General features: G+C 31.1%; 1 protein-coding gene across 1 annotated transcript; it reads left to right on the top strand.

Annotated features, from left to right (window-relative positions):
* On the top strand, positions 3,283–10,488 carry LOC109330062 (squamosa promoter-binding-like protein 7). Its single transcript, XM_019564051.1, has 10 exons — positions 3,283–3,833; positions 4,342–4,514; positions 4,650–4,876; positions 4,973–5,047; positions 5,150–5,257; positions 5,615–5,729; positions 6,090–6,225; positions 6,715–6,877; positions 8,210–8,773; positions 10,010–10,488. Exons 1-10 carry the CDS (start codon positions 3,400–3,402, stop codon positions 10,298–10,300), a joined length of 2,286 nt encoding a protein of 761 aa, XP_019419596.1. The 5' UTR covers positions 3,283–3,399; the 3' UTR covers positions 10,301–10,488.

Here is a 16,611-nt window from a genome sequence, read left to right as displayed (position 1 = left end):
ATAATATGGTAATCATTGATGGAAAAATATTGCATTTCTGACATGCCATTGGCACTATTCTGGCACATGCGAGTGACATTCTTGCACATGTAATTAGTGCATTTATTGGTGTTAAAGAAATGAAATTTGTTGAGGTGAAGTGGAAAAAAGAGAGATAGATGTAATTTGATCAGTTATGAATGAAGAGAAATGAAAATGATGACTTCATTAACTTAAAAAGATCAAAGTTGAGGTTAGGAGCATATTTTAATGTAGAGTTTATGAATAATGATATCTAATTAAAATTTATAATTAAAATTAATCGAGTAATATAAAATAAAGAAATGTATGTTTCAAAGTTTCATAATATATTAATTCTAAATAAAAATAATTAAATATTAAAGAAAACTTTACATTCATTTAATGTGTTACTCTTCGATCTTTTAAAGTCTTAAACTCATTGATGATTGAATTAAATACAAAATTTTCAGTCTTTTTCAATATAAATCACCATGATGTGTGCAAGAAATTCATCATTCTATATTACTACATAATATTGTCTGGTTGTCTTCATTGTTGAAAATGATATTTTTATTGTAGCTAAATCAAAATAATTAAGGTAAGATAACTAACTCGATAAAATAAATAATATGCATATATCTTCCGTATTGTAAAAATTGTACTTAATTCAAAAATGATTGATAGTTTTTTAAATATGAATAGTTAATGATAACAACAATAAAATGTTAGAATTGAGATCTCAAATTCATATTTTCTTACTCAATGAAATCCATATAATAAAATATTTACACAAAAAATACATATATATCAATATTAAATGAGTTGCAAAAATCTTAGAAGGATCTCGAGACTTTTGTGAAGTTTGACAATGAGAGCATTTAATCCCATAATCTATTATCGAGTGAAAAATATATTATTTTTTATAAATTTGGAAGAAAAAAAAACCAGGGGCAAGTGCCCCTCCATGCACCTACCATAGTCTTTTATTAGTTTAGGGAACACATTTGATATTCCAAAAATGTATATCAATGCATGTGTCATCCACATATTTGATTGAAAATATATAGTTAAATTAATAATTTAATTTTTTTTTATCAATTATAAGCAATAATATATTTTTTTTGGGTGTTCTCTGGGTTGTAATATATAAATTATATTTTTTCAATTAGCTGAATGATATTTTTTTGGTGTTCTGTGATTGTGATATATAAATTATACTTTTTCAATTACTTCAACAACCTTTAATCATACTTGTATAGTTAAATTTGGAATCTAATACAAACGAATCCACTATTTTCTAAAGCAATTTAAAATGATCCGAGGAAAAATAATAGTTTTGATAAAACTTCAATTTTTCTAAATCGATTATGTTTTCTTCCAAAGCGATGAGTTGGATATGACCCGCCATATGCAACATCACCAATTTGTGATGACTTGGTGTGTGGCTTAAAAGATAAGTTATTTGCAAATAAAGCAATAGGGTACTTACTTATTGCCATTATGAGATTCCTTTGATAGCGACCCTGCACCAGAACTAGTTAGTACCTCATGGATTTTTATCAACTTTTAATCGATTATTTTAATTTCAGCGTTGATAATGGTGTTGCGTGGATAATTAGAGTTTCACAATCAGCCATACCTTTTGCCAATATAAAATTGTGACTTTTGCTATTCAAAAGTAGCGGATATAATTACAGTTTCACTTTCATCTCTTCCCTTACCAATATAAAATTATGACTTTTGCTATAGAAAAGTAACTAAAAAGTGTAGATATATAGATATGGTGTAATATCTATGGAATTGATAGTATAGAGATTATACATAATCAATATATTATCCATTTATTATTTTTATTTGTTACTTTTATATAAGAATCAATTATGATTAAAAATTAATAATAAATGAGTGTAATTTTTTTTACAGTTGCATATACCCTTTACTTTTTTTTTATATATAGCCAATGTTTAACAAATCATACATATATCAATTTTTGATTGCTCCACAGTTAGGAGGATAGATTTGACATGTTTATGAATATTTATAGGAGAAAAATATATGTATCGACTAACAGTTTTTCACAATATTATTGCATCATTTATAATTAATTATCATTAATTTTAAAAAAATTATAGAAATAAATGATAAATGATATACTGATACTATATAAATCCTTATATTAATGATGCATGAATATTATCTCTATACCTATAAATAGCTTAATGTCAATATTTTCTAGACATAAGCTCACCACATTGTAAAGAATGCGTCAATCCTAACCAATTTCGCTAACTTTTTTTGTTGCAAATAATTTGACTAACTTATATTAGCATTAGTGGATATCATATTCTTGACAATAAATAAAATAGTTGATATCATATTCCTTACATGTAATTCAAAATAGACAATAAAAAAAACTATAGTCAGAGAACGTATTATTTATTTAGCATCCGTGAACGAGGGATTGTTTGACATACGCAAGCAAAACATGGAGTTTTATCTTCATAATTATCAACAAATAACAACCACACATTTATCTACTAGGTTAAATCGCTTATCTAGATCGAATAAAATCTTAAAATATGGAAAAATTAAAGAATAATATTTCTTTGAATCAACACTTATATAAATATATAATCATATACAATTATCATCAATATATTAACCACATTTTCACCTTAATTTGACAATTAAAATAAAGACTAAAATATAATATAAAGTGTACCAAATAAAAATTACAATAAAAATTACATTTAATACAAAAATGTGAGTCGTTAGACACGAAGTGTCTATCACCATACTAATATATATTATGATTGAAATATTTATACACAATCAAATACACATCAATCTTATTTATTTATATTATGTATATTTATAAGCAGTGAATAATATTTAGATATAAACAATATAATAAACTCTTACAGTATTACTAAATTCATGTTATTCTCTAATTAAATGAATGAATACTTGATGGGCTCCTTATAATTTTCACAATGTACCATTTTAATCTAGGAAATTTAAAAATCTAAATCATTACTTAAAATTGCTAATTTAACCTACATATATTTTTTTGGAAACCAGTTTAAATTATTTAATCTTTTAGGTCAACGAAATTCATGCACACAAAAATTCCAATGATCCAAAAGTATGTCGACATTATGAATCAATATTTGTTTTCTGTGTGAACATATAAATGATGATGATTTGCTTACATCGTAAATTTACTATTAGTTAATACATACAAGTTAAATCCTAATAATTAATAAGTAAAAGCTAAACTAACCCGCCATAGTCCCTTCCCTTCTCCGCCAAACATTCAACAACCACTTTTCTCAAATCCCAATCTTGTCATTCAATTTCATGAAACCCTAATCCCAATCTCATCATCCACTACAATCCATGAACACCAACGACCCTTCATCTTCTCCCATATGGGATCTCACCGAACTCCTCAACTTCCACCTCGACGACATTCAAATCTCTCCCTCCGTTGACCACCACGATCCCCTCCTTCCTCCGTCGCCGGACAATCAAAAAATTCGGAAGCGAGACCCTAGGCTCACGTGCACCAATTTCCTCGCGGGTCACGTGCCTTGTGCGTGCCCCGAGCTCGATGCGAAGCTCGATGATGAAGGTTTACCTGGTAAGAAACGTGTGAGGACCGCGCGTGGTTCGGTTGGGATCGTAAGGTGTCAGGTTCCGACGTGTGAGGTTGATATTTCGGAGCTTAAGGGTTATCATAAGAGGCATAGGGTTTGTTTGAGTTGTGCAAGTGCTGCTACTGTTCTTCTTCATGGGGATGAGCCTAATAGATATTGTCAACAGTGTGGAAAGTAAGATCCGAGTTTTCAATTTCGTTTTCTTAGTTTTTTAGAAGGAATTTATTGTTTTCAATTAACATTGTAGATAGCAATATAAGGATAATATTTATCAGACTATGTAATGATTTTTTTATTTTACCTGATTCTGTACAAAGAATTAAGTAAACAAATGAAAATTGTAGTGTGTGAGCTAGGAAGTATCAGCTGTGTGTAAGTACTAAGCATTGTCCAATATAGTAAAGCAGATATTTGTAAGTATTTGGGTTTGTTAGATCATAGTTACATGATTTGCGGCACTCGTTCTATGTGGTTTGTCGCTTTTTACATTATTATTACAAGACTTCTTTTATAAGGAGCCCAGGACGCGGTGCACCGCATTTGGTATGGGTAGGTAGTCTAAATGAGGGAACCATGTAACTATGTGTTAGATTGGATGACTCGAGTCGTTTTGGACATACTTCTCTGTTAATTCTTGTCCATCATCATTGAGTGCTCTAATTGTTTGCCAATTGTTTGACAGGTTTCACATATTATTGGATTTTGATGAAGGTAAACGCAGCTGTAGAAGAAAATTAGAGCGCCATAACAAACGAAGGCGAAGAAAGGCTGCAGATTCTGAAGCTGCTGCTGGTCATGAACTTCAACATGTGACACAGAATGAGGATTTTAGTTACGATGGGGAAGCAGGGAAAGGTTTGTACGGCAACAGTTTCATAACTGATTATTTCCTTTTTTCCTTTCTTTTCATCATATATCATATTCTTAATTGTGATAAAAGTTGGTCTTTAAGTTAAAAGAAGGCTTACTGACTGTGTATGCATCACACAGATTGTTCAAATTCTAGTGGTGAGATAAATGAAAAAGAAGTGTCACCGGATCATGAAGATGAACCACTTGCTATTCCGTGCTCAGCTCCTGATACCCAGAATGTTAATAGGGATGACATTCCATCTCTTGTTGCTTCCGGTGAAACACAACTGAGTAGTGGAAAAGATGTTTCCAACATTTCTAATACACCTTCATATTGTGACAATAAGAGTGCTTATTCATCTATGGTGGGTTGCCCTACTTGTTTGTTAATTTTATTCTAGATATTTATTTCCGTGCAAGAAATCATGGTTGACTTTTGCTGATTGAATGTAAACTTGTAGTGCCAAACAGGTCGGATATCTTTTAAGCTTTATGATTGGAATCCTGCAGAATTTCCTAGAAGGCTACGACACCAAGTATTTTAAACCAGTTATTACCATTTTGTATATAAATAGTGCTTAGATCTTCTGCCTTCTGGATGTCATAACTGATTAACGAGCAGTCAAATGCGTTTGTAGATATTTCAATGGTTGGCGAGTATGCCTTTAGAGCTGGAGGGATATATCCGCCCTGGTTGTACAATTCTCACAACTTTTATTGCAATGCCAAAAACTATGTGGATAAACGTAAGGGTTCAAATTGATATTCTTTACATTATACATTATATGCTCGAGGGTCATATTTTAAGTAGTCGGCAGATCAAATGTATGTTTTCTTATCACTGGTTAACTGCCCTGGGATTAGATGCCATGGTTCAATAGTATGGTCATTCTCATGTGCCCTGGTATCAGATTGTATAGTTTTTCTAAATTGAGTTCCAATGATGCTTTTTGTGGTTTATTTTTTTTAGATTACCTGCTATATATTCACTCTCTTTTTTTATTTGACGAATCAGGAACTTAATGCATTCAATTAAAAATAATTTTAGTCAATCTATTTCTCCCTTCTGACTTCATTTTTTCCTCCTGTTATTGATCAAGCAGTTACTTGATGACCCCATGCACTATGTGTGTGATCTTGTTGCTCCAGGAAAGATGCTTTCTGGAAGAGGTAGCGCACTAGTTCATTTGGATGACATGATCTTCCGTGTTATGAAAGGTTTGTCGCTGTTCCGTTTGTTCAATGTTCAGTTAACTGCACATTGCATAATATGTTGGTTTCGGTTTCCTCTTACCCCGAATTATATATTAGGTGATAGATTAGACTTGATTCAAGTTTGATCTGGTTTATTTTCATTTTATACCTTTATTTCTTATAAATATTTTAATGACTTTGTTGTGTGTATCCTCCATCTTGGAGATATGCATCATTTTTTATATAAAACTATCAATTTTTTTATTTGAATCTTTATGATTAATAATTAATTGAGGTTTCCATTTTCTGAGGGGTAATGTTTAAGTTCTAACTTGTGGAGCTTTCGATTTATTTGTATTAATCAATCAATTTCAATGATTACAGATGGAACTTCTGTGATGAAAGTCGAGGTAAACATTCAGGCACCAAGGCTTCACTATGTTCATCCCACATACTTCGAGGCTGGCAAACCTATGGAGTTTGTTGCTTGTGGAAGTAACTTGCTGCAGCCTAAGTTTCGGTGTGAAATTGTCACCTCTTCTAAAATATCATTTGAAATAGTTGCTTACTGCATGTATTGACACAATAGATTTAAGTTACATAAGTATGTTTGTTTGCGTTTATATACATTTTAGCAATGTTGAGGACCTAAAGTTTGGTAAAGCTCCCATAAGCAAAAGGAGAGAGAGAAACATGAAATGTTATGGCTAAGTAGAGGGTTTGGAGCATGCTTAGATGCAATTCTTCTTGAACCCTGCATAAACAGTAATGTAATGTAATGCTTGACACTTGACAGATATATCTTATTTTTCTCCATTAGATTGTTTATGATAGATTTGGCCTATCTTCATATTGATTGCATTGTCTTGGATTATCTGCTATTGTGACTGTGGCAATGTTAATATATGCTCATCTTTTAAATGTGTTGTCTTTGCACTGTTACTCCATATTAGGGTTCAGTTGTCATTAATGTTCAAACTGTAATGTGATTCTCATGAACTCATGGCAGGCTTCTTGTATCTTTTTCTGGAAAGTATCAGAAGTATGAGTATTGTGTTCAATCTCCCCATAACTGGACTGGAGATAATGTTTCTTGTGCTTTCGACAATCAGTTATACAAGATACATATCCCTCATACAGAGGAAAGTCTCTTTGGGCCTGCATTTATTGAGGTAAGCATTGACTGATGGCTCTGTTTCCTTAGCACTGCATTTACTTGGATGTTTTATTTGCTTACTTCTATGCCTCTTAGGTTCTAAATTGTGAACACCTGGTTTCTGGCCACAATTACTGGTGGACTGGTTGAATGTGAATTCTTGTCTTTCAGCTTCAGTAACCTGTGATTCATTATTTACTGTTAAGAGTCAAATCTCCAAAAGCTTATGTTGTCAGGTGAAGTCTTATAGATGGTTTTATGTCTAAAATGGCCGCTTACACAAGAGAACTTTGGGCTTTAAGTTTGGACAATGCACAGGCTCACCTACCTTGTGCTGAATTCAACTTTTATTTGGAAGAATGGGTGTGACATGTCAACAGGGATCAAATTCATGACTCCTTGGTTATAGAGGGTTGATACCATGTCAGAAGCCGACTCTCCTAAAAGCTCTAGTGTTCTCATGATGGGCTTTATACATGATATTTATAATTAAATTTAGGCCAATTTTTAACAGTTAGTGCTACAAAATCATCTAACAAGTTAGATCGTTGGAGAACATAGAAAAGTTTCATTGGTCATAGTTGAGTATTTTGAGCTTAAGCACTATGTATAAATTGGGTGCTATTTTTGCTTGGTAATTCCTTTTTTATGTTTTGTGCTTGTTCATTCTTTGACTTTTGATAAACAAATTTTAAGGCATGGGAAGATCATCATAATGTAGCATGCCAAACTGTTGTATCATGCTCTTACAAAGTCACTCCCTGATACTGAAATCAGCTCCATTACCTCATTGGTTTTTCTATTTGACTGTTTATTTTGTATAACCAAGGGTATCCCCTCACCCTATTGGTAAGTAACAAATCCCTTTTGGGGTGCGGGCTGCTTCTTTCAACAAGTGTCGCTCCCAGGGATGAGGAATCAAACCTTTGACCTTTGGCCTAGTACGATACCTGAAGATCCAGTGGGCCTTACTGCCCTTACACTATTAGACTAACGCCTTGTAATAGCTGTAATTTTTGTTTTTATTTGACGATTTCTTATATGAAGTACCTGTAATTTATTTAAGGATGCTCTTAGTAATAGCTGCAGAGGGTTATTGAATTTGGGCCTTAAAACCCAGCACTAGATTTTACAATTGCCCTATTAATCAGACCATGTGTATGGATGTCAGATTAAGATAATTTGACAGAACCCTTTAATTCAGTAAGATATTGGCAGTTGATGCTTTTAGAAGTGTGATTAAGTTTCAGTTTAAAATGGTTTACAGAAATAGTAAGTACATTTTTGACATTGTTGCTCTTATGCCCTTTCATATTTCTTTCCATTTTTCTTATTTCTCTTTCTGTAGGTGGAGAATGAGTCTGGTTTATCGAACTTTATTCCTGTACTCATTGGTGATAAAGAAATTTGCATTGAAATGAAGAGGTTACAGCAAAAATTAGATCTGTCTCTCCTTTCCAAACAATTCCAGTCGTCAGCTGTTGGTTCTGTCTGCAGCTCATGTCAGGCTTTTGCACTTAGACATACATCATCATCAGACTTACTTGTAGATATTGCATGGTTGCTTAAGGACCCTACTTCTGAAAATTTTGATCGAGTGATGACAGCTTCACAAATTCAAAGATATTGTTATTTGTTGGATTTTCTAATATGCAATGATTCAACAATCATTTTACACAAAATATTACCCAATTTGATGATCTTGACAGAAAGTATGGAATCAAATGTTGTGGCTAATAGGATGAGTGGTATTGACATGACACATCTGCTGAAATGCATGCATAATGCTAGAGATGTTGTTTATCATAAACAGCACAAAGGTGGTGTAATTGTGCACTCTGAAATGGAAGGCTTTAAAGTTGCTCAGAGCTGCTTCCAAGATTACATGCCATCAGTTGCAATTAACAGTCAGGTTAGGACTGATAATTTTCTCCCTTAGCATTTTCGTCAGATGAAGTATAATACATTTTCAACATTTAGATTATAATGTTTTAGCTTTTACTTGATGGTTATTTTTCATTTATAAAGTGCAATAAAGTTTAGGCGCATTTAGGTCAACAATAGATTCCTCTCTCGGTCTAACCTCCAAACCGAAAGCATTGGCAGTCAACTTGAAAGATCAGTTTACAGTTTAAAGTTTGGAATAAAATTGATAGCATGAAACTCAGAAATTGAAATTTTAGTTTCAGTTTTATTGATAGTTATTGAATTTAAGATTATATTATTAGAGGTGGATTCACTGACACTTTCAACGGAGGTGTGAGAGTAAGAATGAATAACGAGAATTAGAAAGAAAGCAGAGTTAAGGTTACACTGTGATAAGAGAAACAATCAATGGTTACCTGCTCTCTTGGTCATATGGTTCACAAATAAGGCAGAGTCGCAATCAAAGAGTTGCCTTGGTGATATTTTTATATGAAAAGTCTAGGCTATGGGCATCTCATAACTATGTTGAATTAGTCACATTACACCCGATCATTAGCCTCAAATTTCTATCTTTTAGCATAGTTTTAAATTCATTTCTTCTGTATTCTGGACTTCTTGTTTGATTAGCTTAAGGGTTAATTTTTAGTAGTAGGCATGACGAATTGCTGTTATGGTCACTTAGAGGAAACTCCCCTTAACCTGCATGGTATTCTAAATTAAAAGGGCACTTTTCTTGAAAACGAGAATCATAGATGAAAAGCTGAAATATGTATGGAATCTTTTGACTACATTCTCTTCAATTAAATTCTCATTTAGGTCCATGAGCAATGGCTAAGGTGATGGGAACTCTCTCTGCCGTAGTTGGAGGTTCAGGGTTTGATCCCCTATTCCCCAAACTCTCGATAAATTTTGGTAACCTGATTATAGTTAGACATTGCTGCTAACCTGCTACCACACAAATTTATCCCTTTTTCATAATGTACATTATGTAAATGATGTTTGAACTTTGATCTTAGTTATATGGGGCGCAGAGTGAACATGACTTAGCAATAGACTTGGTTTGTCTAGTAGATGCTCATTGCTCTGCTGCTTTGTTCCAAAATGCCAAATATAGTGGCAAGATGTAGTGACACTTGAGGAATTATGCGTCAAATCGTCTGCATGCGCTGAATCGTCTTCTCGCAACTAAGACACATTTCCTACATGGATATTTGTTTTGCAGGGTATCATGTCTACATCAGATGCAAGGTTGGGAGTATCAAGAAGTTCAACTGCTAATGACAGAACTGAAAGAATACCACTTTTAAAGAGGGATATTATAATGAACATGGAAGAATTGCCTAGAACATGTAGCCATCGATATCTTCCCCGGGGTTTCATGAGCTCGCGACCCGCTATTTTTGTGATTGCTTCACTTGCTGTTTGTCTTGGGTTATGTGTAGCCGTCCTTCATCCTGGGAAGGTTAGTGAGCTTGCAGTATCTATTAGAAGGTGCTTGTTTAACAATTCATAGTTGTTTCAAGTTTTTGTACCTATTTTGTAGTTGGTATATATTTGTTGTAACACTAAATAAACATACGATATTAGGATGAGTAGTTAGTTATTGCATTAGAAGGTTAATTTATGGTTGCTGATAATTTGTGCATTATCATATCAATTTAATCGGATGGTCCCCAAAGGGAACATGTCCTAATTTGAACACTGGTAGCGCTTTTCATATATCTTTAGTGCAAGACATTTTCTTTCGCCCAATTATTACTATTTTTATATATGTAATAGTTTGGCATGCTTGTAAATTGGACACAAGAAAAAACTTGGGGTCTATATCAAGCTTGAACAGACATTTTTTTTTATCTCAATACCAACAAAATGTTGATCTAACAATGTAAGACCTCATTAGATCATCAGATAATCAAAATATCAAATGTTTAATTCCTGAAAGCGATACTTATTAGGAGAGATGCATACACCTCAAAAGATTAGTTTCTTACTCGTAGTTATACCAATATATTTTTTATCTAAATAATCCTCATCTTTTATTTGACCCTGTAAAGTCCGAATCCAAAGGGGACTGGTCCGAACATAGCTGATGTCCCAAATTACCAAATATACATGTGCTTAGGGGCATATTTTAGCTTACTTAAAAATAATAAGTTTTCATTAATAATTGGTGCATTTATAAAACAATTGTAAAATGTATAATCAGCACTCATTAGAAATGAAAGAAAAGTTATATCTCTTAGAATGAACTTAGTTAATCTAATTAAGCATACCTCTAGAAAAACACAATATAGGTATGAATATAAAAGAGTGATAGAGGAACGAAGAAAGTTAAAAACAATAGCTTTGTCAAAATGATCAACACGTAAAATCAAACTATAATTATAGGTTGTTAAATAACTTGGACAGAGTCACAGAGTAGCAGAAGTCCATAAATCATATGAATTTCACATAGTTAAATATAAAACAAAATTTATAAAAAAAAACAAGGGCGTGCATAAGATGGATGATAAATCTTGAAAAGGAGATTCTTCAATTGGATTTCAGGTAAAAGATCCCGATGTCAAATTTAAATAAAATATCATTACATATGCAAAACCCTGACATGCATTTTTGTAGTGGAAAAATCACTACAACAACAACTAAGTCTTTATCTCATAGGATAAGGTCTAATACATAGGTTGAATGACACCATAATGTTCATTAACAAAACATTGAAAGATAAGTAGTGGAAAAGTCATTAAGCTTACAAAATCTGTATTCAGAAAGTTGAACGAAAAAGGTGTTGGTCAAATTGTGTAAGATCCTGCTAAATCACAATATAACTAAAATGTTAATGATTCGATTCCTGTGAGCGACACTTGTTGGAAGAGTCAACCACACAAGCTGAAAGATATTAGTTCTTTACCCAAAAAGAATAAGGGGATACACTTGGTAGTTCAAAAAACTCCCAATTCCACTTATTCAGTTTCTACTTGTTGACCTTTGTAATAAATCCAATTTCATATCCAATCCAAAACAATGTATTAAATATTAAATGTTTGTTTGAGATTTGAATTTTAGAAGGGAAAGAGGAGAAATTGAAGATTTGAGAGTCATTGAATACATTTATGAGATAACTTTTAAGTCTTCTATTTTCTTTCATTCTCCTTCAAAATTCAACTCCTAAACTAACCCAAAGTATATGTGTGAAAGTTAGAATTAGTGTTCGTGTATTTTAAATTAAAAACTAACGAATTGCACCAAATTTCTCTATCTTAGAAATAGATTAACAAATAGACTCCGGAGGTTAATGATTATTTTTTGGGTACTGATAAATGTATTCTTTCTTCTTTTTAGACAATAAACTAATTTATTTTAAAGTGTGTGACTGATCTTCTAATAAATGTAGCTATCGGGAACCAAACATTTGACCTTATAATCATCATAAAAATCTAATAAATCCTTATATTACTAAACCAACACTTTCATCTCATATTTAAAGTTTTGAGTCTAGTGATTAGAAAATAGGGGTTGATAAAACTTTACCTTCTTAAACAAAAGTTCAACATGATTTCTAAATAATGTAAAGGTTTCAAATAGAATTCAACATACTCATTCCAAATTAACGACTGGACCGTAAAAAATGAAAGTTTTCTTTGGATTGGTTTAATTTTATACACTTCTTTTTACAACTAAATCAATCTAAACTGAACGGCACACTTATATTATTCTGAAATTACAATTATATATAGTTATAATTTTTATGAGTTTCCATATTCCAAACCAACCTTTTTTATCCTAAACTAAACTCCTATATGTAGTAGTAGTAGTTTCTAATGTGTACTTATAACTTCTGTAATGAGACATGTGACTAGAGCCACCATGCGTTGACTTATGGGATAATGTATTTGGTGTGTTAAATTAATATAAAGACTTAATTATGTTTTTAGTTTGTGTAAATGTTGATTGCTTTTTATACTATTAAGGATATTCTTTTTATCTTTTGGTTTGAAACTAATCTTTTTCAAAGTGCATGTCTGCTCCTCACAATAAGTATCGTTTTCAAGAATCGACATTTGATCTTATTTTATTTTTGTTTTGAGATGATGGTTTTGGACGAGCACGACAAAGGATTACAAAATCATTTATATTTTAGAGAATAAAGAATTTATGAAGGATAGAGATGCAAGTGATTGTGGCTTAGAGAAGTTGGTGCTTTTTTTTATAAAATAATTTCATTTTTAGTTCCCACATATTAGGATTTTTTTTTTTAATTTTAGTCATGTTGTCACGTGCAATTGATGTGGCGATGTTGACATGTCATCCATTAGTTCTTCATCTAAACTTGTCATTGAGAATCAAAACCAAAATAGAAAAGAAAGTAAGGAATCAAACTAAAATAATCTTAGATATAAATTTCAAAACGACTAACTTTTATATAAAATACAAAATAAAAACAGAATTGTCCAACTGCAATCACTTTTATTATTTGGGTACCCAATTATGTAAATACTCATATAGTACCTACACTATATCAGGTTTGAGTCTATACCTTTGGATCAATAGAAAATTGAGACCCGAAATTTTAAGGTAACTGTTAGATGAGTCTGAGTCTAGATAATGAGATATCCAAACATGTAAATAATCAGACCATAACTCTTTTCTGAATCTATATATACTAGCGCGTTGATAGACACTTCCTGTATGCTGACCCACACTCTTATTTTATAATATTAAATATTAAATTTGTATTTTTTATTTAGAAAATTATAATATTTTTATTGGATGTACTTCATGTTATGATTTTTGTATTTATTATAATATCCAACTTAAGGTGGGATATATTAATCATATTTATCTAAGATTACATGATTCTACTTTAGAAACAAAAAATATTAACGGCAAAATAGGAAAATAGAATGATGGTGGTAGTTATTTCAAGTTTTGACTTCATACATAGTACAAATATATATAACAACTTAATAATAAATTAATGTTATATTTAATTCATAATTATAATATCATATTAATTTACCTGTATGATGTTAGTCATGTTGATTGAAGAGTTCTTACTTAATACATTTTTCATCTTAACATTAAAGTTGTTTTTTTGGTCTGTTTAAGTGAAATAAATTGTGTTATAATCAATTTAAATTGGGTTTAAATTATGTTTTAAAACTAATAAAAGATTATGTTTTACAATTATCTATCTTATTGATCGCCTATATAACATATAGGACAATAGGAAATAAATACATAATTACATAAATTGTTTATAAGTATATTTAATATTTTTACAGTTGGATACTTAAGGATTCATAGGTAGTAGACTCAACGTAACGTATATCTGTACAGATTTAGGATAGGTATAAGCCAAAAAATGAAGCAACTAGACAGATTCAAATAATACATTACTCATATAATCCATTCAGATCCATTACCATCCTTTTCGAATGGTTAATCTTTCCTATTTAAATTATACGATAACTTAATTTTGTGTTGGATTATATGACTTTAAGAATATGCAGACATTTAATCATGTAATTTAAGATGAAAAGGTAACTAAGAGATTCCATACAGACTTTAAGAATGTGCAAATTCAATGTCCTCTACGTACTCTTCTTAATTTATTAATTCCAAAAGTACAAATATTCGCATACAGCTATATAAAAATCTGTCTCATTTGTACAAGTTGGTTCCAAAGTAATATTATTTTTGTAACATATGCAATGAGACTATGGGGCCTGAAATTGTTGGATGAACAACCAAATCTACCCTGTGATTCCCTAATCCAACCTGTCCCAACAAATTGGACTGACAAATTCAATGGACAAGGATTTGTTGTCCCAAACTTTGTCCTGAACTATATCCCAGACCAATCATATTATGTCACGTCAGTTAAAAAAATTAAAAATTCATAATTTTATCAGTTTTGTTTCATTGTGATTGACCAAAGATATGGTTGGGGACAGCAGACCCCATCCCAATTTGATACGGTAAGGTTTCTTTGCTGTCATTTAAATATTAGAAAGCTAAGGTTACAATTTCAACAGAGAAAATATAATATTCATAAACATTTTTCAAATATTATAGTGACACTTTAGTTTCCCATAAGTTCATTAGGGTTAGATCTAGATTTCAAAACAAGACACGATATAATGTATCTCCACCAAAAAATCAAATTTCGATTTCTACAATGAAAAGAGATTATTACCTAACATATAGTGTGAAAAGATACTATTAATTATAAAAAATAAGACAAAACTAAATAAAATTTCATGACAAGGAAAAGAAAGATTTTCCTAAATTTTAATTTATTGTTTTTGCGTATTTTACTAACAATATTACTACTCTAAGCATTCGATCTAAAAGTATTATAGAAAATAGTACTCAATCAGATTTTTTTCAATTGAATCAAATTGATCTAAAAGTTGTGAGATCACCCTAATCACCACCATGATGACATCATGAGCATTTTGATTACCACCGACCCTACACCATATAATTATTATTTTTACTACCAATGATATTCTCTCACTTCTTGAGTAATAAGTTAACCCATTTTGGGATAGTGACCACCCTCCGAATAAGTGACGCTCACAAGAATCGAATCATCGACTTTTGGGATCCAGTGAAATCTTATACCACTAGACCAACGCCTTGTTGGTCGACACATCACAATTAAAATCATCAACTTGAGTTCCATCACCTCTTCAACGAGGCAATGGTATAGAAAGTCATTAAGTAGTAATAATAGAAGTTGCATAACAAAAATGGTGATGCTGGAGAAATTATAAGTTTGGAAATAACTTTGAAACTAAACTCAAAACTAGAAACCATCCCTAACCGGAGGCTTAAATCTTGTAAGTTGGTTTTGTGTTCAAATTGGTCCCATAAATTAAAGGATCTTATTTTTTTCTTTCTCTTTTGTTCTTACATGACATATTTTTTCTCACAATCCTCCTAATTATCAACTAAATTTAAGATTTTGATATCCTTGAATTCAATATTAAAAGATATACAAAATATACATATTTTTTGAAATTATTATATCATTAAAAAATTGAGTTTTAAGCAATAAAAGTATCCAAAAAACTTAAATAGAGACATATTTGAAAATAAAAAATAACTTGAATGACAAATTTGGAAGGAAAAAAACCTTATAAGATGATTTTGAAACTTAGATGAAAATTCTTTTAGTTTTGAATAAAATAACCATAATAATACAAAGATCAAATGATTTGAAAATAACATATATAATTATATACGTTAAAAAATAGTAATATGATGATATTCTGAAAATCGACCATAAAAATAAGATATTATAATGAAAATATTAATTTTGAGTAGCGTAACTAATTTAGATATCCTAATCTATCATGCACCCAAAAAAATATCATCGAAACTTAAAAACCACAACTCCTTTATCATCACTTGTGGCGTCAAAAATTAATAAATGAGAACAAACTTTGAACGGCAAGTATTTTTTCTACAAATCATTGGGAGTATGAACCCATGCAAAAAAAAAATTGGGATTCTCACATGTATCGAAGTATTTAACACTCGATGAAATCAAAATTATTTAAAAAAATAAAAATAAAATTATTTTATTATATTTTAATACCGGAGAGTTTAGTACCGAATTTTTAGATCAGAATTACATGCAAAATGTTAATGTATGCATAAGTACAAACAACAGCTTGCGGTCTTGTGTGGGCTGCGTGATATACGTATTCTTCTGATCTTATCCGAGTAAGATCCACGTAAGTTTATATTAAATAATACAAGCTTGTCCAATCATAAATCATGCACGCACCACACCTTCCACATGCAACTTGTTAA

Source organism: Lupinus angustifolius, chromosome LG16 (assembly GCF_001865875.1).
Source record: "Lupinus angustifolius cultivar Tanjil chromosome LG16, LupAngTanjil_v1.0, whole genome shotgun sequence".
NCBI lineage: Eukaryota > Viridiplantae > Streptophyta > Magnoliopsida > Fabales > Fabaceae > Lupinus > Lupinus angustifolius.
The sequence above is the reverse complement of the archived record's forward strand: the minus strand, read 5'-3'. Positions and strand labels throughout refer to the sequence as shown.